The sequence below is a fragment of the Anolis sagrei genome, chromosome 5, assembly GCF_037176765.1.
Source record: "Anolis sagrei isolate rAnoSag1 chromosome 5, rAnoSag1.mat, whole genome shotgun sequence".
In the NCBI taxonomy this organism is placed as follows: Eukaryota; Metazoa; Chordata; class Lepidosauria; order Squamata; family Dactyloidae; genus Anolis; species Anolis sagrei.
Window position 1 is genome coordinate 127,622,640 of NC_090025.1, and position 26,824 is coordinate 127,649,463.

The window sequence follows — 26,824 nt, forward strand, 5'->3', positions numbered from 1 at the left end:
ATGGGACTTCAAGTACCTCCACTCCCCAAGATGCTGCAAAACTCATCTAATGACCAATCAAGACCAAAGTTGGCACACAGAGCCCCCATGACCCACTCTACATCCTGCTGCAGTTTTGGAGAAGGGTGGACCATGGATGATGGAACTTCCAGTACCTTCACTCACATTCTGAGACCTCTGCAAACCTCATCCAATGACGGATCAAGACCAAACTTGGCACATAGACCTCTCATGACCCACGTTACGTCCTGGTGTTGTTTGGAAAAATTTGGAGATGGATGATGGGACTTGCAGTACCTTTGCTCACTTCCTGAGACCACTGAGACCCTCGCCAATGACTAATCAAGACTAAACTTGGCACATGGAGCTCCAATGACCCACTCTACATCCTGGTGCAGATTGGAGGAGGACAGACCATGGATGATGGGACTTCAAGTACCTCCACTCCCTTCCAAAGATTGCTGCAACCCTCTTCTAATGATCAATCAAGACCAAACCTGCCACATAGAGCCCTCCTCTACATTCTACTGCTGTTTGAAAGAGGATGGACTTTGGATGATGGGACTTGCAGTACCTTCACTCACTTACTGACACCACTGCCACCCTCATCTAATGACTGATAAAGACCAAACTTGGCACACAGAGCCCCCATGACCCACTCTATATCCTGCTGCTGTTTGTAGGAGGATGGGCCATGGATGATGGGACTTCAAGTACCTTCACTCTCTTCCTGAAAATAATGCAGCCATTATCCAAAGACCAATAAAGACCAAACTTGGCATACAGAACCACCATTACCCACTTTCTCTAATAACCCGGGCAACGCCGGGTCCCCAAGCTAGTATATAATAAAAGAGAATGTTTGTATCAGACAGAGGAAGGAGTATGTGGCAGCGTTCTGATTGGCTGCCGCTGTGGTGCTATTTGCATATGGTCTCTGATTGGCCAGCTTCAATAGGAGCCCCTGGTGGAGAAGAGGGCTCATGGCAGAAACGGGGCATGACAAAAGGAAATTTGCATATGGCCTCTGATTGGCCAGCCTCAAATCCAACATTCCGAGATGACATAGAGAGGAAAGGAAAGGCCGGGGGCTGGGTCAGAACACTACCAAAACAGACGACACTTGGCACAGAGCCCCCATCACCCACTCTACATCCTACTGCAGTTTGGAGGAGTATGAACCATGGATGATGGGACTTGCAGTACCATCACTCCCATTCTGAGACCGCTGTTAACCTCATCCAATGTCTGATCAGGACCAAACTTGGCACATAGACCTCTCATGACCCACTTTACGTCCTGGTGTGGTTTGGCCAAGGATGGACCATGGATTATGGGACTTGCAGTACCTTTGCTCAATTTTTGAGACCACTGCAAACCTCATCCAATCACCGATAAAGACCAAACTTGGCACACTGAGTCTCCATGACGCACTCTACATCCTGGTGCGGCTTGGAGGAGGATGCACTATGGACGATGGGACTTGCAATACCTGCACTCCCTTCCTAAAACCATTATAACTGCCAACAATGATGGATCAGGACCACAATTTACACAGAGAGCCCGCATAACCCACTCTACATCCTGGTGCGGTTTGGAAGAAATTGACAATGGATGATGGGACTTGCAGTCACTTCACTCACTTCCTGAGACCACTGAGACCCTCACCAATGACTGATCAAGACCAAACTTGGCACACAGAGTCCCCATGACCCACTCTACATCCTGGTGTACTTTTGAGGAGGACAGACCATGGATGATGGGACTTGAAGTACCTCCACTCCCTTCCCAAGATGGCTGCAACCCTCATCTAATGTCTGATAAAGATCAAACTTGGCACACAGAGCCCCCATGACCCACTCTGCATCCTGCTGCAGTTTGAAGGAGGATCGACTTTGGATGATGGGACTTGCAGTACCATCACTCACATTCTGAGACCGCTGTTAACCTCATCCAATGTCTGATCAGGACCAAACTTGGCACATAGACCTCTCATGACCCACTTTACATCCTGGTGTGGGTTTGGCTGGGGATAGACCATGGATTATGGGACTTGCAGTACTTTTGCGCAATTCCTGAGACCACTGCCACACTCATCCAATTACCGATAAAGACCAAACTTGGCACACTGAGTCTCCATGACTCACTCTACATCCAGGTGCAGTTTGAAGGAGGATGCACAATGGACGATGGGACTTGCAATACCTTCCAAAGATTGCTGCAACCCTCTTCTAATGACCAATGATGACCAAACTTGGCACATAGAGCCCCCATGATCCACTCTACATTCTGCTACTGTTTGAAAGAGGATGGACTTTGGATGATGGGACTTGCAGTACCTTCACTCACTTACTGACACCACAGCCACCCTCATCTAATGACTGATAAAGACCAAACTTGGCACACAGAGCCCCCATGACCCACTCTATATCCTGCTGCTGTTTGTAGGAGGATGGGCCATGGATGATGGGACTTCAAGTACCTTCACTCACTTCCTGAAAATAATGCAGCCGTTATCCAAAGACCAATAAAGACCAAACTTGGCATACAGAACCACCATTACCCACTTTCTCTAATAACCCGGGCAACGCCGGGTCCCCAAGCTAGTAACATATAAAACAAAAGGCAAACAGCCACTTTTGGAACAACAAGGAAAATGAGAATGATAGAAGAATCTTGCCCCTTTATATCACACCACATAAGTGAACGGTATTCATTGCAACAAAATAGGTGATGGGAAATGTTGTGGGATTGGGCGTTAATGATGGGAAAGTCACAGGGAGGAGACCATTTGGCAGTGGGATACACATGATATTGAGCAATAGGGTAGAAAATTATTGCTTTGTGTAATAAAGTTCCTAGTCCAATGCTCAACATAGTACACTAGACTGTTCTCAGTGAGAATTAGATAATATCCAATGGCTGGCTCATCAAAGTGGCCAATATTCCTGAAACAGAGTGGAAAACTTAGAATCTTAGAAACTTAGAATCACTTCCTAATTTGGCCACACCTATTGAGGTTTTTCTGTACACAATCGGGCTGTGCAAAAAGCCATTTGTACTTCGTATGTCAAATCTATTTTGTAAGATTTGTACATACGGCACAATATTAAGAAATGCGGGCGGTGCCTACACAAAAACCCCAGGTTTCAAGCCACTGGTCTATGACTTTTTGGAAGAGTTATGTAAGTCTGGTAAGTGGCTCCAGGTCTCAGTCTTGAGCACTGCTTCCCTCCAGAAGGGCTGGGTTTGGTTCCTCCAAAGAGGGCAGTGAGGGGGGCCTGGGCAGGGGAGAATGAGGGATGCCTGACTCAATTGATGAGCAAAGAAGCAGCCCCTCTGGCACATGGTTGACCCAAAGAGAGACAGGCAGAAACCATCACATTGAGGCTTTAATGAGGGCAGCATCAGTATTCTGAACAGTATTCTAGGAAAGATAGTTTAGGGTGGTGCCACAGGGGTCCTCAACTTCCCAAACTATATTTCTCAGAATTTTGTTTACTGCCTTGTGATTCCTCCTCCTCCTCCTCCCTAAAAGTTTTAGTAGGGGAAAACCTGTGTTCATTCTCTAAAGGGATTTTGAGATAAAAGGAGATTGTTGCGGTTGAATCAACCCTGTGAGGTAGGGAAAGTTGAGAGGCAGTAAATCCAAAATTTACCTATTAGGTTTCCTGTGATAATGGTGATTATTATTATTATTATTATTATTATTATTATTATTATTTCAAAAGCTGGATGGGCATCTGTGGTTTGACTGTGCTTTTCCTGCCTGGCAGAAGGAGGGTGGCCTGAATGACTCCTGGGGTCTTCCAATGAAATAGTACTGTTAAAATTCCCTAAAAATCTGTGGATGTGCAAATCTTTCTGATAAATTGCAAGAATTATGCCCTGATTATGTTGGATAATTGAAAATAGAAATTCAAGGAGATAGCTCTTGTCGTTTTTTTAAAAATGTTTTTCATAAACCCTTTTTAAATTCCCAAAAATCAGTGGATGTGTGAAATGTTCCGAAACTTGGAAGGGTGGGGCAGTGGTAAAGGTGTTCGACAACTGCAGAAAGTTTAATCTCAATAGCTCTAAAATGAGGGAGAAGCTTCCCCACTTGCACAATAATTTAACAAAAATGTAACAAAAATTTCGTTACATCATTATGATATTTTAGAAATACTTTAGAATTGATTCGCATGCCCCCACCCCGAAATTAGCAATGAGTATTGAAACATTTTTTTTATTGATTGCACAGGCATAGTATACAACGGCCCTCTATACCTATGAGTTCTGTATTTATGCACTCAATCAGTAGCAGATTGAAAATTTTGACTATGTGTCAAGCACTACACTAAAGTCTAGGCATACCCTGCTGGAGTCTCCCATCTCTGCTCATCACTGGTCTACCAAGGAAGCTCTTAGAACCATAGGTGTTATGAATCTGAAAACATACAACTGCTCAAGAACTAGATAGTAAAGTACTTTACTCACTGGAGATGTGAATACCTTTGGGGATGTTGGACATACTTCCACAGAATAAAAAAAATAATGGTAGTTAGAAATTTCCACTTTCCTTATATTAGAGAAGATCTATATTAGAGAAGATCCATAAAAAATTCTTTTCTATGGCTCTGGTGTGTTAGTGAATAGGTCCTGATAAATTCTAGAGACCTAGTTTTATTCAGCACCTGTAAAGAGAAGTTGTTGAACCTCGACGTGTTGAGCAATTTCACAATATCCATCTAAAAACAAACAGGATTTATGAGATGAGGTGTGAAACTGTGAATATATGAAATGAATTGGGCACATTGTTTCTTCTCTTTTAGGTTAACTTCAAAATACAATAAACATAAAAATCACCCTGTGGCACAGAATTCTAAATAACGGCTGCTCTGTTTGAAATACATTATAATGCTAAGGCTCATGTGGAAAATATGAAGAGCTTTTATTAGATTGCACTCTGTTTTCTGTCTCTTATTATGATCCCTTCAGGCTGTTCTTGTTTGGAAGAAATACCCCCATACTAGCAGCCAAAATTAGAGCTTCTAAAATGTGGCCTTTCTTGACAAACTCATTATTTATCAATCTTCTGAATTCCTCACTGCCCCCCCTTTTTTTTTTTTACTTACTGAAGCAATTCCTCTTTTTTTCAAACCTATACAACTATAGACTGAATATTCCTTACCCAAAATGCTTGGATCCAGAAATGCTTTGAATTTTAGAGGTTTTTGGATTTTAAAATATTTGCTTTTAATGGGATATCTTTGAGATGGGACCGGAATCTAAACATGGAAGTCATTTATTTCATATACTCCCTAAGGACAGCACCTAAATGTATTTTATGCAATATTTTAAATATTTTTTGATGTGAAACAACCATTAAAAAGCCACCCAGATGGAAAACCGAAGATTTTGAAGTCCAGTTTCCTTCCACATCAGATGATTTGGTTTTTGCAGATTTAACTGTTCATGGATTTGCTTAAAAAACATTATCTCTAGTATTCCCTAGGCCAGAAATGGGCAAACGTTCTTGCCTTGGGGCCGCATTATGGGCCTGTGCTGGCTGGGAACAGCCCAGGAGAGGGAGGCCCTGGAAAAGGTTGGGGCCAGGAGGAGGCGGGGCAGGGTCTGGGTCATCCTCAGGTTGTCTTCCCGGCTACTCGCCCCGTCCTTATGTTGGGAGGAAAACGACACATGAAGCAACTACCCCAAATGTTACATTATATCATAGATATAGGTTATATTTGCCCTACTATTCTACCTTCTTTGATAGCCATCTGTTGGGAGTGCTTTGAATGTGATTTTCCTGCTTCTTGGCAGGGGGTTGGACAGGATGGCCCAAAGGTCTCTTCCAACTCTATGATTCTAGTTGGAACTCTAATGGTAAAATAAAATAGTTTTTCTTAGTTTTTCTTTTTGATTTTTCCCCTTACATTAAAATCTGGATGGGGGGCTAAGTGACCTTTTGTGTTTTAGTTACTTTCTAGTGTTCAGTCTAGTCAGTGATTAGTATTTTAATTAAGTGTTTAGGTATCAGTTTAATTTTTGTTTTTGAGATAGAGAAATAGTTCTTTTTCTTCTTCTGTATTTTTCTGTTTTTCATTTTGTTTCTTCTTTTTGTTTGATTCCCCTCAAATGTTTCTTACTTTGATTGTAAATTAAAATGTTTGTGTTGAAATTAATACATAAATAACACAGAGAAAAAAATCAACAAATTCTCCTGCCAGGGGCAATTCCTTTGTCTGCTTAATGGTATGATGTATAGGAGATTCAGTAAAGTGATAAATAAGTATATATAAGACTCATTCCACACTAGTCTAGGGTCAGAAAGGAAGTTTGTTGTTGTTGTTGTTGGCCTTCAAGCTGTTCCCACTTACAGCAACCCTAAGGTGACACTCTCATGGGGTTTCATGGTAAGATTTGTCCAGAAGAAAGTTGCCATTACCTTCTTCTGAGGCTGAAAGAGTGTGACTTGCCTAAGGACACCCCGCATGCTATCTCAAGTCAAATGCTGCCAAGTACCACTTAAAAACAGGGGCTGACCATATAACAATTATTGCACAGAATCCTTGACTTAAAAACATTTGAAAACACACACCCAGGTTAGACATTGATCTTGTTGTCACAAAACACTTCCTCTTTCCCTCCCATAAAACAAACCTGGCTAAATCCAGTAGCATTAGAATGCCAGTGTGTAAACATAGCCTCTTTCAATTTCATCTGACTTTAGTTTTCCCATCAGATACTAGCTCACATAGACTCTGCCAGAGAACATGGCAAGGATTGCTGCATTGTGGAGTGTGCTCTTTTATTTCTTCAGTGTGCTGTGCGGAAAGAGTCTGTCCTTGGATCATGTGCCGATGCTGATGTGGTCAACATACCGGTGAGACATTCTACATGCTCTGAATTCCTAGGGAATATGGGTAGATCTTGGTATTTTATCCTGTTTCTGAATTTATTTCAAATTGATTATTTTAACTTATATTAGCCATGAATGTATGAATCAATTAGGACAAGGATACTTGACAGATCATCATTTTTTGTATGACCATCTATCTAACAGTCAACATCTCAGAGGAAGTCTACCTTTACTTCAGTGTGAGAAAACTGGGTGGAGTGAACAAGACAGGGACATTGGACTCACCATGAAATTGCTGCTGCTGTTGAGAATGAGGGTGCTTTGAAATCATTTTTGAATTAACAATATTGTGGGGTTTTCTTAGCAGAATTTGATCAGATGAAGTTTGCCCTTGCCTTCCTCTGAACAGAGAATGACTTGCCCAAGGTCACCCAGAGGGTTTCCATGGCTGAGCAAAAGAATTAAACTCTGGTCTCCCAGAATTTTAGTCTAATGCTCAAACCATTGCACCATGTTAGCCATTCATCCTAAATCATAAAAGTGACTACTCTGAATCAGCCCCCAACTTGGCATCCATCATCTTGATGTGGTAGTCAAACTGGCCTTGAATTATAGGATTATGGCTAACACATTTAAAGAGCAACAAGTTGGGTAAATACGAAATCATTTAATTTTAGTTGTAAAGTCATAATTTCATGTTTATATGTCAGGTTGTTTACATTTTGTTACTAAGAACGTATTGTTGTTGTATTCGGGCATTGAATGTTTGCTTTTTATGTTTGGAATCCACCCTGAGTCCCTCCGGGGAGATAGAGCAGAATATAAATAAATTATCATCATCATCATCATCATCATCATCATCATCATCATCATTGGTTCAAGTAATCTGTTTTCTTCCTCTACCTGGTATAAGTTACGATGATTTTCTTTTGGCAAGCTATGCTGCACTTGATTCTTGAGCTTTGATCTCTTTGTTAATTGTTTTTTATTGGAGGTTCACACCTCCCTTGAATTTTTAGTCTTTTGTGATTTCAAACCTTTGTAAGCTTTCAAAGTATCTGCCAAATCAGAGTTAAGTTAAACATATATATGAAAGTAAACAGTTCTGCCTTGTGAATATATATATATAAAATCTGTTATCCTGTGAGTATGCTCTCTTCTGAACTGGAACTAATTGCACATCCAGGCATCTCTGAGATGTTGTTCGGTATCAAATACTGACACATGTCAATATTTGATACTGCTTTGAGATAAACCTCAATGGTGGCAAATAAAGCAGCAGATGGTATACAGCAGAAAAAATATTCCAGACCTTTCATGTCGGGATCCAGCATCCCTAACAGCCGATGTTAGAACTAGACCCCTAAATCAGTTCCACTTTAACTACCCCATGGTCAATATTCAAATTCCCTATGGCTGGCTATGGGGTTCTTGAACAGGGTGCCACTCTTCACTTCCCCCGACCAATGTAATTTGGTTTCCCAATGCTCATATAATGTAGAAACAATATAATAAAATGTTCAAGAAAATCCATTTAGCCACCCTAATCATTGATGAAAACTGTACACACACATTAAGAAAACAGAAAGCACACTCTTCCATTTAGTTCTGTCTGATGTGGAGCGTAACATTACACTGGAGGTCAAGAGAGAACACTTCTCTAAGCACTGCTAGTTGTTCCAGTGTGGTTTTATGGAATACTATGGCCCGAAGCCCAAAACATAGTTCATTTCAAGTAAGAAAAATAGAGTTACAGATACACACAAAAATCATATTACACAAGAGCCCTGGAACATTTAATATTGCGTCTCACTGTAGCTCAATGACAATGTCTTACTTTTTGTACTTGACTTTTAAAATTCACTTTTGATTAATGCTTCATCAGGGGGATCAATTATGAAGAATTCTTGGTGCTCACATTTTCCTTGATCATTGTACCAGAATCCACCCTGCCCCAGCTCAGTCTTCTGGGGGACTTGAGTCCTTTTGTCTGTCTGTTCTGAAGTTGTTGTGTGCCTTCAAGTTGTTTCTTGAAGTGTCACTTACAGTGACACTAAAGCAAACCTATAATCAGGTTTTCTTGACAAGATTTGTTCAGAGCAGAGTTACCATTGCCTCCCTGTAAGCCTCAGACTGTCACCTGGAAGGTTTTTCCAAGGTCACCTGCAGAGTTTTCATGGCTGAGTGGGAATTCAAATCCAGAGTCACAATACAACACTCAATCACCACACCACACTGGAAATCATGACAGTAAAATGGGTCTCTGTTGGTTTTGGGATGTGACAAATGTCCAACCTTGCTACCTTTTGGAGCCAATCCCAATGGTAGTGTTGATTTAAATTTAATATAATTTTTAGATTTAGTAGTCAGTTTTTGGGGTAACAGAAATGTTTAGCCAAAAATGTTGGTTGCTATATGGGTTTTTTTAAACGAGTCATATAATCTTCTTTTTGCCCTTTAGCCTTATCTGATAATGATTGTTGTCACCATACACTACTTCTTGTTTGTGTAAATAAGGTGACCTAAAACCATAAAAGCAGAAAATCCTGGTTCGTGTCAGGCCTAACGTCAGGTGCCTTTCTGAGTAACAGCCAGAAACTGCTCCACACTGCTTCCTTGACTATCATACTGCCATATACCACCCTCAAACCAGTTTATGTTTATAATATAACAGCCAGCAAGCCTTTCATCTGTGAATGTAGTATTTCAAAAACCCAGTAGCCTGATGTAAGAGGGATTTGAGAATGGAGGAAGGGTGAAGAAGGGTCAGAAGAAAGAAGTAGCTATCCCAAAAATCTCTCATAAATCAAGGAGAAAGGAGTCAAGAAGTTCTGTTGAGAAGGGACATTTGATTAAGGACCTTATCCCATGCATATGTGTGTGTGTGGGGTAGCATCGTCTAACCATGACATTTAGTCCTGTAGCATCGCAAATAACTCTGTTCAGTTATTCATTACTTATCATTTGTCATATTAATTTGTTGGTTTACCCATTACTATATGTTTACATCCTCTCATGGTGTCTTGTGATTAATATTAAAGGCAGAGAAAAGCTGTGATCTCATAAAGTAGCACTATTTCTGACTTCTAAATTTTAAAAAAAATACCATACAAGAATCGAACAGCTGTATTATGTTACTGGAGACTCACTGCTGGGTAAAATACTATCCACAGGATAGCCTATTTTCCCACATCCTTGATTTGATTGAATGTAGATTATTCTGACAGCTCCCATCCCACATGTTGTGTGTGTTAGTGTGTGTGTGTGTGTGTGTGTGTGTTTTCTAATGAAATATCCCAGTTCCTGAATTCCTGAGATGATCTCAGACCATCTTCTCCCCCTCCCCTTTTTGGGGACTGTTTCAGATGTTTTCCATACAAATCATGAGGGCACCGATAGGAAGTCTCCCTATCTCATGGCATGGGCTCCATCACTTCTCATTTCCTCAATAGATTATAACAGTTTTTAAACAAGTGTATGTGTGTGGGGGGGGGGGGGGGTGATAAAGTCCTGGGTCAACTCTGGTGCATTTCGTAAGGTTGCCTCCACCAGCAGAATAGTATTAAGCAAATTATTGAGTAGCTCTGACCATGCTAGCTGGAGGATTCTGTATGTTGTCAACCTTAAAAAAAGTCTATATCTTTGCCTATTAGGCAATACTTCACAGCTTGTTAATTTTAAGGTCAAATGATTCTCCCTAATGCATAGCCTATCCAACTATAGGCAAATAAACATCATGGTTTTGCTTCTTGCTTGGAACAACTGAGCTCTTTAGGTCCTCGTATGCCTACTGAAGGGTTATAATTATTGTTTAAAATGGCTTATACATACATGTAGCCCAGGGCTACCTGGGGGCTTCATCCAGGTCAGAATTACAAAGTGAATCAACTGAATCTACACTTCCTGGACTAATGTTCAGATGGCAATGCAGTTATTTTTCAAATGTCTGTCTTCAAATTGCCTGTTAACCTGTGTTGTCCTTACGAACATTACAGGGTTTTCTTAGACAAGAGCTACTCAGATGTGGTATTGGCACATCTTTCAGAAATGTCCTGTGATTTTTTTTTTACTGTTCTACCACTGAAAATATAAAAAAATAACAACTTGAATCTTTAAAATAATAAAATAGAATGTATCTATAAATATTTATTTGGAGAGAAAATATGCTTAAAGATTGCATAATTTATGAAAAAAATGAAACACTTTTTTAGTAGATGATGGGAATTCAACGAGTCTGGAAATTGTCAGATTTGGAAACTTGCTTCTTTCATGGCATATCTTTTTACAACTTGTTCATTTAAGTTTTATTGATAATCTGCAGCTCTCTTCTTCCCATTCTACCTCATCTTTGCTTCACCAACATGTACATAGTTCTGTCTAGCTTTCCTCTGGCTTGCCAAGTATCTCTCCTTGCAACCTCCTTATTAAAAATGAATAAAGAAGGCTGTTAAAATAGGAGTAGCAATTGTTCAGCCTGTCAAATATTGTTGTTCTGCAACTGAGTATATACGACTTCATCACACAGGGCTTCAGCAGAGTCATAGGATGCTTTCACCACAGTTGAGCCATCAGGCTCACTTTGGACAGGGCTCTATGGCTTAACTGGGGCACAGCATCCTACAACACTGCACCCAGAATGACAGGAGGCTTCCCATGTTCTGTTCAAACAATGGGCCCAGCATGGGGGAAGGTGTGTATTCAGTTGCAGATCAGCAACATGTGATGGGGAAGCATTGCTGCTGGTGAGGCGGGATGCGGGGCACTGGGATTGCCCCGCTGCTCAGCTGATTCACCACAGAGGCTGGCAAATCGCCCCATGGTAACTCATCAATGCGAATAGGTCCTTGGACTCAGGATGCTGGAAGTTGGAATCCAATTGCATCTCTAGGGCCACATTATTTTCACTCTTACATTTAATAAAAATGCAAGCAATTATTTGCTAATTCGAGAAGATACAAATCCATTTCAAGTGCAGCAATACGTAGCTGTAACCAAAAGCGGAAAACTCTTAATTGGAGATGTTTGAAGTGCTCTGAACAAATGCAGAACATTTTCCTACAAAACTCAATACCTGTGTATGCCCTGCCTTCTCCCTCCTCATCATAAAAGTGTGGTCTTTCACTGATTAGTGGTAGAGCTCGCTTCTCTCTCCTTTAAGTCAAAGGGACATGCTTCTAAGTGTCAAGAAGGAAAGAAGAAAGGACATTTCTACCAGGAAGCAGTGGGTGTGAGTTTGGCTATCTTCACCTTAGAAAACCCTTCAGAATATGTTATCCACTGAAGAAGTGAAAAGGTTGAAGAGCAAAACGGGAGATGAAAAAAGGGAGAGAGAGAAATGTAAGAGAGGATAGTTTTAGCTAAGTGCAATTTTGATTTCAAACCGATAGCTCCAACTTCACCAGTCCCCTAAAAGCACATGACTTGCAGAATCAAATTGGGGAGGGGGGAATAGGAAGACGTGTAGAGAAAATTCAAGAGGAGAAAATGGGAGCTGGGATTGATGAAAACTTTTTTTACTTTCTATATCATATAATAGAACAATATATAATGGAAACAATACTAAAATCCATAGAACAGCCTTATAGTACACTCAACTCCAGAAGGAGTGACTGGATAAAGGAGAAGTTGAGAGGGGATATCAAGACTTTCAGGCCTTAACAACTTGGTATTCACCAAGCGCTATGGCTGCCTTAAGGCAAAGCAAATAAATCCAGTCCAACCCCCTTCTGCTATGCATTAAAACACAATCAAAGCACTCCCAACAGATGGCCATCCAGCCTTTGTAGTACTAGTAGCATTAACAACAACAACAACAACAACAACAACAACAACAACAACAAAGAACAACCCTAGGGGCCATCCAGTCAACTCCCTTATGCCATGCACGAAAAACACATAATGCTTCTGGCAGATAGCAATCCAGCCTCTGTAGTAACAGTCGTAGTACCAGTTGTAGTAATAATAATAATAATAGGAGCAACCTCAGTGAGTATCCAATTCAACTCCCTTCTTCCATGCAGAAAAAGCACAATCAAAGCAGTGAACAGTGCCGGGGGGGGGGGGGATAGGGTTTTGGTAGCAAAGAAGACAAGGAAAAAAGGTTCTGGGCAGCAAGGAAAAGAGTGTTGTTAGCAAGGAAGGCAGGAGAGAAAGGGTCTGTGTCTCAGGAGGACACTATGGCTTCTGCTGTTTTTACAGCTCCAAACTTTAATTTACCTGTGTTTCTCAGGGAAAGGAGGAAGATAGAGGATGAGGCAGGAAGCAGCATGGTGCAAGAGACCCTCAGTATCACTAGCGGAGCCCTAAAGGCTCCGCGGAGCACAGTTGGAGAGCCCCTGCTCTATGATAATGAAATCAGAGATTTTTATATGTAAATATCAAATAATCAACTAAAGTAACTAAGATGTATTGAATAACAATTCTAGTGCATGTCCAGTATATTACACAATCTCCATTGTCTCCTCAAACCATAAACGTTTTAAAATTCTAGCTTGATATGGATTTGGGGACAGTTATAAAGAAGGCCAAATGTCTGCTTTTAGAAAATATGTATTGTCTTCGATCAGTGAAACCCTTTGACAGTTTATAGTGACAGCTACCTTTGTGTCAAAACTGGGAGTGAGGGAATCTCATAAATGATTTTTCTCCAGTTTGACAATACCACTCTATCCAATATTCTCCCAGCGCTACACAAGAAGCTTAAGGAGAGATGTTGGCTATTTTATTTGGCATATATGAAAGTCAGACCTTGAATACAAACAAGATGAGCAAACTCATTGCTTCTGGAAAGTTTTTTTCTTCTTTGAGGAATCAAAGGTGCTAAATTGTAAGATGACATTTCATATCAGGCCATTGTGGACTTGCCACTCCAAATAAAATTCCTTCAGCAAGAAGTGAATTGGGCTGTCACAGTAATATCATTGAATGAGATGCTTCAGTGCCTTTTTGAAATTCCACTAAAGCAGTCATTGATTTTAATTATGTGGCTCCTACAGCTGCCACTAGTTATAGGAACATGGGATGTCAATAGCTACCAACTGGATGTGTTTATCCTGAAATAATTTTAATTGGAATGTTTGCTTATATGAGGCTGGGCAAAATAACATTCTTCTTATCTGCCAGCCTTCTCCTGGCTGAAAAAGATGCCTGCATTTTATTAAAATAGATCTTATCTCAAAAATCCATCAGAGATAGGCACCACTGCTTCAGTTTGGTTTTTAAAAAAACATTCAAAGTTTTCCAGCTTTAATTTCTTTCCATCCCAAATATGTAGTTTTAGTGAACTATCTCATTCACATTGGCCTAATCAAATAGTGCAACAACCATTTCTTGTACAGAGAGAGCAATGTAATATCTACTTGCCACAGTGCTGTTAAGAGGAATCCATCAGAAAACTACAAACACAGGGATCTCAAAGTCCAAGGCCAAAGTGGCTGAATTTATGGACTTCATTCCATCCAGGGGGATTGGGGGGAAATAGTCCTTACCATGGAATTTTGTGTCACTTTGTCACCAAAGGATCCAGAGAACTTCCTTACCCACATCACAAGTATTTGCAGTGACAGACTTTGTATTTCTAGGTGCAAAGATTACTGCAGACACAGACTACTGCCAGGAAATCAGAAGACATTTACTTCTTGGGAGGAGAGCAATAAAATAGTGAAGAGCAGAGACATCACACTGGCAATGAAGATCTGCATAGTTAAAGCAACGGTACTCCCCGTAGTAACCTATGGATGTGAGAGCTGGATCATAAGGAAGGCTGAGCAAAAGAAGATAGATGCTTTTAAACTGTGGTGTCAGAGGAAAATTCGGAGAGTGCCTTGGACCACAAGAACATCCAACCAGTCCATACTTCAGGAAATAAAGCCTGACTGCTCACTGGAGGGAAAGATATTAGAGGCAAAGATGAAGTACTTTGACCACATAATGAGAAGACAGGAAAGCTTAGAGAAGACAATTATGCTGGGGGAAATTGAAGGAAAAAGGAAGAGGGGCATCCTTGAAGTGACTGGATTGACCTTGAAGGAGCTGGGGGTGGTGACGGCTGACAGGGAGCTCTGGCATGGGCTGGTCCATGAGGTCATGAAGAGTTGAAAGTGACTGAATGAATAAACAACAACAAACAGACATCATCCATTTGCTTTGCCATCATACAGGAGAGTGCAAGCTCCTCTCAGTTTTTTGCACCTCGTGTTTTTTTTAAAAAGAGAACTTCTTAATTCCTTTGAACACCTGTTTTTATGCGCGCGCACACACACACCTCTGTCTGATGTCCTTAGCATAAACTGGCAATAATTGTATCTTTGGGGCACATTTAGGGACCACCCATGGGAAATTGTCATAAAACAGGAAGAACATGGGAAAAAACCAACAATTCCCATCACCAATTCACCATTTTAACCCGTTTCTATGTACAGGGAACCATCTGAAGCTGATTCCTAAGCATCTTTAAAATCCTTGCATTTATACACAGTTAAGAAATGGGCTCAAACAGAGAACCAATTGAATGATCTTGTATTGTCTGATGGGCTCTGTGGATCTCTATGGGGCTCCGTGTTTTAAATGTATAGAAATGCTTGGAGAGGCATCATGGAATAATGTCCTTAGTTTCTCCCACATTCAGATCTCAACTTTACTGTGCTGAATATGAAAATATTTTTTGATAAATGTTTATAAAAAATGAAATCAAATCCTGATCCATTGTACAGTTACCGTTGTCTTAGCAAACTCTAGATCCTTGGATGGCAGATTCCCTATCAAGACTCTTTTCTGAAGGGAACAAATGACAATGAGGATAGTTTCTTCCCCACTTTCAGCAAAAGCCACTTCCACCGTAATTGTTCTCTTTCACCTTTCAACAAAGGCCACATCATAATAGGTCCACCAATCTCTCTTTTTGAGTTGTCTTCTGAGGAACTAGGCAATAACTCTCAACAACACTATTTTGAGTTATCCCTTCTCTTTGATGTGTACATGCCCAGGGGATGAGGAAGCAGTTGGAGAGCACTGATACAAATTTGGTTCATTCTGGAACAATAATGGTCTTGTGACCTGCCCTTTTCTCATTCCAAAATGAAGGAGGCCAGGTAAACAGCAAGGTAGCTATTATCTATCTTCATACAATGTTCTGCAGGGAGAAGAAAAGGGTGACCTGCTGATCTTAATTTTGTAGTGTGTGTTAGTTTTCTTTGCTAGGTCAGAACTATTAGATGTCTTTTCTTTTGCTTTTGGGTTGCAATGTCATAACCTCCAACTGAGACATAGGAAGTATTCACTGAGGATAGAGACCAGCTCCATCTTCCCTGATTACCTGACCCCACATTCTTTGGAACTCTATTGCAACTTAATTCTTGGCAGCTTGTGAAAAAGTAGCGAATACATGGAGATTACCTTCTAACAACCTCATGAAAATAGCAGGTTGCAGTTTCAAGATATTCCATACTGTTATGCCACTGTTACATTGTATATTCTTGAGAAATATATAATGTTTTCCAGTCAATAACACAAGCAAAACTTAATTCTTCAACTCCCAAGACAATTCCAGGGATCAAAAGTGACTCCAAACAACCATGTTATTTCCATGTTTAAGATAATTTGAACTATGACATAGAACAATACAACTCCACCCATTTTCAGTTAGTATCCTCTACGGTAGGAGTGGGCAACTAGTCACTTTGAAACATTATTGGAATGCACCTATCACAACACTAGTCAATATCAATTTTGGTGCCTCAAATGTTCGACCTGTTTTTGGAAATTTTTGACTAGCAGATTTTTAAAAAAGAACCGGTTTTTCTGTATCAGCTCTAGATTTTGAGGTACAGAACATATGCCATATACTAGTTTTCATCTACTGATCCATAAAGAATCATGATAACCATATCTAAGAAACTGGAGCTGACGTAGTCCCTTTGTTGGCCCCAATTTAGGAGGCAATCCCTGGCAGTGAGACCAGAAGAAGCCTGTTGGCAGAAACCCAGATAAGTGATAAGTCTGAGCTGCCCCTTGTGAGTCCCTGCTGTGGCAAGCATACAGATCAGCCCCAATTAAAATAACACAACAAGGTGAGAAGGTAATTTCAGCCAAGGACGATTTTATTATCTGCAGATAAGATCCTAGCTTGTGATACATTCACAAAGGAGCTAGAATAACAGATATGTATATAGTCTCCTTATATACAAAATGATTTCAAATTTCTCATTGCAGCAACATCAGCTGTAACGAAGCCCATTGGACAAGTCTCCTAATTCTGACCAATCACAGAAAGGGGGCTTTGCTGAGCAGTTGGCTTGTGAAGGGACAAAAGGCATTCAGTGGTAGTGAATGGGTTTCCCTTTATCTAACAGGAAAAATAATAATAATGATTGAGGGCACTTGGTCCTACCCAGGAAAGTTTACTGTGTGCAGGATGGTCATGGCAGAGCCCCACCAGGGGGCCAATCCAGGGCATTGGCCCTAGATCATGGCAATTCAAAGCAGGACATATTGGCAGCCATGCAAATAGCAGAGGAGAGGGGCTTAAGAAAAAGACAATCAGGTTTCCTTCCGTGTAGAGAGGTCCCGCACACAAAGGCACATTGTGAAAAGTAGCAACTTTCCCTGAGGCAGACAGGAAAAAGGCAATGGGCCATCTTGTCCTGTCTGTTGGGCTATTGTGTTACATATGTCCAGATAATGTCCATAGTATGGGTGAGGCCAGGAGTTGATTGTGAAATCCCCAGCTTGGAGTCTCTTCTCACAGGCTGTATGATCATATGGGATGCAAAGACAGTTTTCCATCCAGGGATATGAACAGGAAATCTCAGAAGCACAAAATATATTATTAAGGAACACATAGAAAAGGCAGGGAATTTTAAAGGCATTTTCCATGCACATGAGAGATGCAGTTTTCCCAAGTACATACAGATATCCAAGCCAGGCTCCCTTGTATGCAGATAAAGGCATGAAGAAAGGAAAATACATAGAAATAATACAATTCCATACTGGGGGAAGGGAGACATGCAGAATGGGCTTTCAGGGGGACTTTGGAACAAAAAGGCAGGAAGGTTACATATTGCAAGGATGGGAACAGATAAGGAAACCCACTTTAGAACATATGATTATTCATTTTCAATTTTCTGAATCAGCACTGCTAAGAACCTCATCACCCTGACCAAATCAAACATCCTAGAATGTTTCCACCCTGCTCTGGGGATGGAGCCCCACACTTGCCATCACATGATGTCATGTGACTTCCAGTGGAGGCCCTGCCCCCCACCAGAGTGATCCTTGGATGCTTCCCTCTAAATACGGGAGCCTTCCAGTGTTGTGTTGGCTCTATGTTGTGTTGGTGCCCGTTTTGGGAGACTCTTCCCCCATATGAAAGTGTTGCTACATAGGAGGGGCATGCAGGGTAACAGAGCCTGCCATTTCACCCCACTTGCTGGAAAAATGGCACTGGAGAGGGGGGGGGCTCCTCCCTCCCATGTGGTTAGGCCATATCTATATGAAGATTTGGAGGTAGGCTGTGTCATTCACACTTCCTATTAACTATGCTGCATAGAGCTGATCAGAACTGCACTTCAACAACATCTGATGAACAATTTTAACAAATATAAATGTATTAGTATTTCAATGGGAAGTGTGGACCTGCTTTTGGCTGATGAGATAGGATTGTTGTTGTTGTTATTGTGTGCTTTCATTTCATTTCATGTCCTTTCAGACTTAGGTTGACCCTGAGTGAGGGCTGGGAAATGACCTTGGAGGGCCGTATCCGGCCCCTGGGCCTTAGTTTGAGGACTCTGGTGTAGAAAAATAAATTCCATGATGCAGATTATGAAATTTACAAAAATATTTTTTTTTTGCGAAGAAACAGGGGCCTGTGAAATTGATTTACCATCGCTTTGTACCATCTCTCCATTCCAATTATCAAAACACGTACTACAAGGCATGATGGTGGAACCTGACTACATTTATTTCAGTTGATTTGCAAGTCGATGTTCAACAACTACCTAGTTCTTTTCCACAATATATTCAAGCCATCATCATTAAGAACATGCATTTTGGTTATCTTATTTGTATCAATGTCTTTTTTATACCTAGCTTATGAGAAATGTAGAACCCAATAGCATTTGTCAGCATTACCCTGTTGAAGTCTCAATATCCAACTACAAGGATCCTGCTCTGGAATTGGGACCGGCTTGAAACAAGTGGAGGGTTTTTAAGTTTGGACCAGTACTCTCAAGTTATAGTTGTTACTAGAGTTTCTCAATATAAAACATTTAACAAGTTGGGTCTTGAGTTTTGAGGTCCTCTCCTTGTACCATTCCCAATGTCTTAACAGAACCCATGGATTTGGTACCTATATCTACGTCACTAAAAGGGAAACTAGCACAACATTATCTGGTATGAATGCAGAAGTGAGTGGGCTACCTGCAGGAAGTTTCCTTTAGGCTCCTCCCCTCTGCCGACTGGTGGGAACACCAGCCGGAACCAACTGGTCTTTTTCTGGGGGGGGGGGGGGGATTCAAGTGTTTCCCTCCGGCCATCAGTTGGCTCTGTCTGTCCAGAGGTGCGTGTTTCTTCCAATCCAGTCCATAGTTAACAACAGGGCTAAAGGTGATGATTATCTTTTGTTGGTATTTAATTTTGAGATTTTTATCCCTCATTTCCTTCTCAATATGGAATTTATGGGGCAGAACAGAGAATGTGTTGATCTATCACTCTGGACACTTCCATCCTTCACACATTTTCAAGTACTACTTATAAATCCTTTTGTCAAGACATTTTAGAGTCTAATTTAGATATCTTACATGCCTATCAAGCCATTATACAAAACCTTAGAAACAAATTGATCCATAACAAACAATTTAATCTTTATAGATAGTTGTATCTTGAGTGCAGAGAGTCCCCAAAGCATTAATGGATTACTCTTGGCAGGCATTTAAAATAATGATACTACATCTCCTGATAGTTTAGCTTCTATGAGATTATCTTATAAGGTGCTTTTCAAAAAGAAAAAAAGACACATATGCTAGAACACAATGGAAACAATTAGCCCTAGATATGATGGAAAATAATTCTACTAGCATGCACAGTCAGACCTGTAATTGTTGGGCAAAATTCACTGTGTCAATGGTATATTCATTTTAGAAATCTTTACAGAGCTATATTTTCAAGGATCCAGCCTTTTGTTATTTTCAAAGCTACTTGTTTGCCTTCCTTATCTCCCATGTCAGCTTTTGTTATGGGCCTCTGAAATGTTCAGATACTTTCCTGAGTGGTTGGCACCAATATTAATCAAGATGTTTACTCGAATCAACAATTCAGATATAATTCAGATGGTTTGGAAACACAATGCAGTTGTTCTCCTAGTCATAAGAAGAGTGATAAACAAGATCTAAAATTGACCTTTTAGTGTTCTAGACATTGATTCTAAGCAGGGCCAGCCCTAGGTAATTTTCAAGTGTATGCAAACAGTATTTTTGCCCCCCCCCAAAAAAACCCCCAATTACTGAAAAATAGAAGGTAGAGGTGAATAAAAGAGTTACCTTACAAATCAGAAGTTTACTTACACAGGCCCTAGTCCTGAAAGGAGAAGCGAAGGCCCTTCCGAAAAGACGCCTTCCTTGTCGCCAGGCCCATAGCCAGGATTTTGTTTCGGGGGGGGGGGGGGGAGTTTGGTTCGGGGGGGGGGGCTGAGTCTGAGTGAAAGAGGGTCTACCTAGAAAATCTTTTGTATCATTACCCCAATACCCCCATGCATATGGGATATATTGAGCATGGTGATAAGATCATGATATGAATAAACATAACAGTTTAAATAATACACCAGTAAGGCCTTCTCGTAGACCACCATGAGAACTTGCCTGCCTGCCATCCCGCTCCTCTCCTCGGTCTTCATCCCGCCTCCAAAGCGCCCACCCCCACTTTGAGCCCCAATTCCACGTGCGCTTCACTCTCTCTCCGTCTCGGGTCTGATTTTTTTTGCCCTGTCAAAACACACACACAGGGTCTCTTGGCTCTGCAGCGGCCAATCATGTTGCGGATTGCTTCTCTTTCTCCCCCTTCCGCTTATTTCTAGGTCTGGCAAGGAACTTTCCATTATCATAGCAACTGAAACCTAAGGAAGAGGGAAAAAAGTTGAGGCCTGTTGTTAGTAGGTCAGGCCCAAGCTGTGCTTAGAGTGTGTGGAAGCTTATAAAGCACAACTTGGACCTTCCATGTGTTTTGGACTTCAACTCCCACAATTCCATTTTTTTTACTTCAACTCCCACAATTCCTAACAGCAGACTTGGGCCAACTTGGACTTTTTATGTGTTTTGGACTTCAATTCCCACAATTCCTAACAGCAAGCTTGGGCCGCTTGGGCCTTCCATATGTCTTGGACTTCAACTCACACAATTCCTAACAGCAGGCTTGGGCCAACTTGGGCCTTCCATTTGTTTTGGAGTTCAACTCCCACAATTCCTATTGGCCCCAGGCCCCTTCTGCTTTGAACTGGATTATGAGTCCACACTGCGGGGAAGGCGTCTTTCACACGCTATATGTAAATGTGTAACTCGCCTATTGCTTCAGCCACCACTGACTCTAAGGGCCCATTGTACACTGCTATATATTGTAGTTTGAAACTGCATGGGACTCATGACATTCAATCTGAACAGGCTGACTTTTGAAAAGGGCAAAGTAATATTGACTATTGTTTGACTCTATTTTCTAGCCCAACAAGAAATTGATGGTCTTATCTAACATTTATCTGTTGTCTATTGTGAGCCGCCCTGAGTCCAGGGTGAGAAGGGCAGGATATAAATGTGGCAAAGAAATAAACAGCAAACAGTTTTTGATTTGATTGATAGAAAGCTATCATGGCACAAAATAGCTAAAACGATTGTAAATAATAGAATACCATTTTTTTTAAAAAAAGGGAACTGTATTTCAATATGGCTTCTAAAACCAGAATAGGTGCCACAACAACAACAGTATATGTAGATGTGTGTGTGTGTGTGTGTATAAAACATGCACATAGACACACCATTCTCTTTTGCCACATTTCCTATTCATTCTGCTATATACAGATCCATTCAACTGTTTCAGAATAACACTTACCTATGAGTCATATGTGAGAGCTCACCTGAAAACAAGGCATAGTCTCACATCAAATGTGATCAGGGAAGAGAACAATGCTAATTTTAATCAAAATCCATCCAATTTCCTAGATATACATGGTAATATCCTCCAAAGATATCAAATGACGCGCTATAGGAAAATTCCATTCTTATTCCTTATTCAGTGGTGTATGTCATATTTCAATTGTTGAGTGACATACCTCATTAAAACATCCTCCTGAACTTTAAATATTATCTTCATCTATTCATTATAGCCTTTTATTGTACACCTGCAAGTTCTGAACTTAAAAATTATCCCCAAACTATTAAAACACAAATAATAGATGGTAGCAACCCCAGCCGTAAAATGCTGAGTTGAAGACTGAAATCCAATAAAAGTGCATGAGTATATCTGTTGCTAACTGTGCAAATGTTCAGAAGATCTAACCTCACTTTCTGACCATGTGATAATAGGATTTTGAAAAATTTGGCTTGTTGCGGAAACAAGGTTTGGTGATAAAGCTTCAGTTGAGACTCCTTTCCCCCATAATAACTCTTTCAGAAGTAAATTTCCCTTCCTAGGGGTAGATTTCTTCTCACTTCCTATTGTCTCACCCCTATTTGTAACTATGATCCATTGGTAAATTGGATGTTTGTAACCCGGAGACTTTTTTTTTTTTGTCGTGTTAGAAGTGACTCCTGGTGTGAGAGAATTGGCTGTCTGCAAGGACGCTGCCCAGGGGACGCCTGGATGATTTGATGTTTTTATCATCCTTGTGAGAGGCTTCTCTCATGTCCCCGCATGAGGAGCTGGAGCTGATAGAGGGAGCTCATCCGCCTGTCCCCGGATTCGAACCTGCAACCTGTCTTCAGTCCTGCCAGCACAGTGGTTTAACCCGGGGACTGTCTGCACTAGATCATACTGTTGCCCAGCCAAGACCTGACATTACATCCTTTTGTGCTACCATTTATAGTCAGTAGCACACAATGGTTATGCTTTTAAAATGCTTTTTAAACAAAGTAATTGTGCCAATACTTACTGTGCAACCATAGCAAGGATCCAACTTGTGTGCAACAGTAGTTATAAAGAGTAATGGGGCTTACGCCAGTGTGTGTCACCAGATTCTAGTTCAAGTGTACCTGCATGACTGATATCTAGGGCAGTGTTTCTCAACCTTCCTAATCCCGCAATCCCTTAATACAGTTCCTCATGGTGTAGTGATCCCCTACCATAAAATTATTTTTGTTGCTACATCATAACTGTAATTTTGCTACTGTCATGAATTGTAATGTAAATATCTGATATGCAGGATGTATTTTCATTCACTGGATCAAATTGGGCACAAATACCTGATACACCCAAATCTGAGTACTGGTGGGGCTGATTTTGTCATTTGGGAGTTGTAGTTGCTGGGATTTATAGCTCACCTACAATTAAAGAGCATTCTGAATCCTACCAGCGATAGAATTGGGTAAACTTCTCACACAGAACCCCCATACCTTGAAGGGACTCACTGGTACAAGCCTCCTCCCAGCCTCACGCGCTCTTCCTCACCCACACATGCGCACCATGCTGCCATGAGCCGAGCATGCCTGCTCTCACCTCCCGACTTGGAGTCTGAGAAACAGCCCTTCCCTTGGCTGAGAGGCTGGCTGAGAAGCCAGCCAATCACAGTCGGTGAGGGCTTATGATGGGAGGATTCACCATCTGTTTCCAAAAAGGAAGAGAAGGACAGGCAGAGAGATCTTCAGCCTTCTCTGCCAAAAGGGATTCCTAAGACCATCTGAATCCCCATCTCAACACTCCCCCCCCCCCCCGAGGTGTCTCGAGCCCCAGGTTGAGAAACACTGATCTAGGGTATTGAATGAAAAGCAGCAAGGAATATATACAGGCAGAGGGAGGCCTATCAGAATAATATAATTAACTTAATGTCCAATACGTATTCCTTTTTTTAAAAAAATGTAGGCCCTGGATTTTGGGACTATAAGAGAGAAGAATTTCAACATTTTCTCTCCTGCTGTGATCCTCCCCATCTGCAAAACCGTTATTTTAATGCTGCTGTCAACAGCAAACAGTTGCCAGTAAAACCTTTCTCCATCTGCAGTATTAATCCTTCTGGTTCAGTCTCATATTTGTTTAAAAGATTTAGAGATTTATCCAAGTTTGATATGAACAGAAACCAAGAACAGAACACTGAATTATGGAACTTTAGTGGTGTGGTAGAGAAATTTGAAACAATATCTTCCCCCTCATTGAGTAAATGTACACATAGCTGGTACAAAGGGCAACCTGCTTTCAACACTAATTCTTTTCATAGCATGAACGTTATAGTGGTTCTGGGAGAAGGGTGGTGGTTGTGAATCCTCAGACTACTTACTTACTTAGGCGATCCCTCATTGTCCAAGTAAGATTGTCCTCCAAGTTCAGTGTCCTGGTGGTGGGTATGTAGGTGATTGTGGAGCCCTATTCTTGACCCGCACATTCTCCTGCAGTGAAGGCATCGGTTTCCAAGTGGAAGGCGGTCTCAGTCGGGGTTGGCTTGAGCGCCTTTCTCTTGGCATGTTTCTCTCTTTCACCCTCCATTCGTGCCTCTTTAAATTCTATAGCACTGCTGGTTACAGCTGACCTTCAGGTAGAGTGCTCAAGGACCAGGGATTCCCAGTTCTCGGTGTCTATGCCACAGTTTTTAAGGTTGGCTTTGAGCTCATCTTTAAATCTTTTTTTCCTATCCTCCAACATTTTGTTTTCCATTTTCAAGTTCGGAGTAGAGCAACTGCTTTGGGAGACGTTGGCCGGGCATTTGGACAATGCGGCCGGTCCAGCGAAGTTGATGGCAGAGGACCATCACTTCTTCCAGCAAGCTGACATTTGTCCACCTGTTTTCCCAAGAGATTTGTAGGATTTTTTGGAGGCGACGCTGATGGAATTGTTCCAGGAGTTGCATGTGACGTCTGTAGATAGTTCGCATTTTGCAGGCATATAGCAGGGTTGGGAGGACAATAGCTTTGTAAACAAGCACCTTAGTATCCCTACAGATGTCCCGGTCCTCAAACACTTTGTACTTCATTCAGAAAAATGCTGCACTCACAGAGCTCAGGCAGTGTTGTAATTCAGTGTCAATGTTGACTTTTGTGGAGAGGTGGCTGCCACGGTAGCTTTCATACCCATATAAACAAAGAAGGAATACCATAGCATGGATGATACTGACTTCAATTATATAGTTTTGCAGTTGATGACCTTCTAGTTCCTTCATAACTGCCCTTCCAAATCCTTGCCTTTAGGACCCCTTCTACACTGCCATATAATCTAGATTATCAACACAGATAACTGTTAAGCAAAATCTAAAACAAAATTGATTAATCAGTCATATTCACAAGTTGTATAATATTAGAATTGTTTTCTTAAGTTAATAGCAGAGAACTGGAAATTCTGAATGTTTCCCTTCAAAGGTTTTAGAAGTTTATAAATGTCTATTTCTAAAATCTATGTGAGACCACAGGTTTCTTTCTCGTTAATCTCTTGGCAAAGCTCTGAAGTAATTTTTAATCTTGTGAGTTTTGTACATGTCATTTCATGCAGCTGGCAAAAAAGAAATGAAGTAGCTAATAATAAACCTGTTTGTAATCCTTGTAAAGCAACTAGTGAGAAATAAACTTCAAAATATGTTATAAAACTCTACATAGCCTAACTTCAAAGTCTTGAAATAATTACACCAACAGACATTGATACATTTCTGAACATTCATGTGGACATTCATGTGGTCACTGTGTCGGGGAAAATAAGGCAATGCACAGAAAAAAACCATGAAAAATGTTCAACTGAAACAACTTTTCTACTGTTTGGACCATGTTTGGACCTGTTTAATTTAGATTAGTAAAGCGAAATGTGGTATGCATATGGTGGAGAAATTAGGTATATCTGAGCCTGTCCATCCATGGACACTGAATTGGGGAAGTTTGGGGTTAAAATGAAGTGCCTGTTCATACCGTGCATAATTAAACTCTGGAAATCTCTGACATAAGATGTACTAATGGCTGCCTTTAAAGGAATTGTATTTTCCCATCATTATTCATACTATTGATTACTCCCATAGCATTGAGCCACAGCAGTTAAAGCGGTGTCAAACTAGCAATCTCAACACACTGAGAGGGGAAAGCATGGGTGACCGTCCCTTTAAGAGTAAAGAATTGCCCCTTTTATATTGTTAGTTGTCCCGTTTACTCCATCACACTCACATGTAGAAACTTAAGAGCTAGCAATACATTCATCTTGCATTCATCGCAAGGTCTGTATTACTTTTTTGTTTTTAATCAGGAGAAACAATATCCGAAAACCAAGAGATCCCTTGCCCTGCCCAAAGCCCCTTACATTAAAGGGGACCGACATCAGTTTAAAACCACTTCTTTCCATGAGATAAAATTGTTCTGCCCAAACCCTATAGGATACAAGAGCTAGTGATCTAGGTTTAAACCATTGCTTTCCGTGGGATACTATTGTTCTACATCAAACCCCACAGATACAAGAGCTAGTGATCAAAAACCATTGCTTTCCATAGAACCCAATTGTTCTGCATTAAACCCCATAGGATACAAGAGCCAGTGATCCAGATTAAAACCATTGCTGATGGTTGGGTAATGAAACAAGATAGGAAACTGTAGGAAATGAAACAAGATAGGAAATGAAACAAGATAGGAAACTATTTTCAACTATATTTCAGTTGTAAATATGGAAGTAAAGTGTGATAAGAGGTCATGTCCAGAGTTCCTTCCTTTCAGGACAATTCAGCCTCTTTTCTACCCTGAGACATGTGATGAGCTCCATGCCTCTCCATGCTTGAAAAAAGGCTGAAATGTCATACAAGGGGAAAATTTCTCAATGCATTGAGGTCGA

General features: G+C 40.9%; 1 protein-coding gene across 1 annotated transcript in view; it reads left to right on the forward strand.

Moving 5' to 3' along the window:
* Positions 1-13,023: 13,023 nt before the first annotated feature.
* The window catches only part of LOC132777178 (V-type proton ATPase subunit S1-like), a 66,265-nt gene continuing 52,464 nt past the window's right edge, over positions 13,024-26,824 (forward strand). Inside the window, exon 1 of the mRNA XM_067468491.1 lies at positions 13,024-13,217. Coding sequence (XP_067324592.1) covers positions 13,024-13,217 — 194 coding nt within the window. The remainder of the gene's footprint in view (positions 13,218-26,824) is intronic.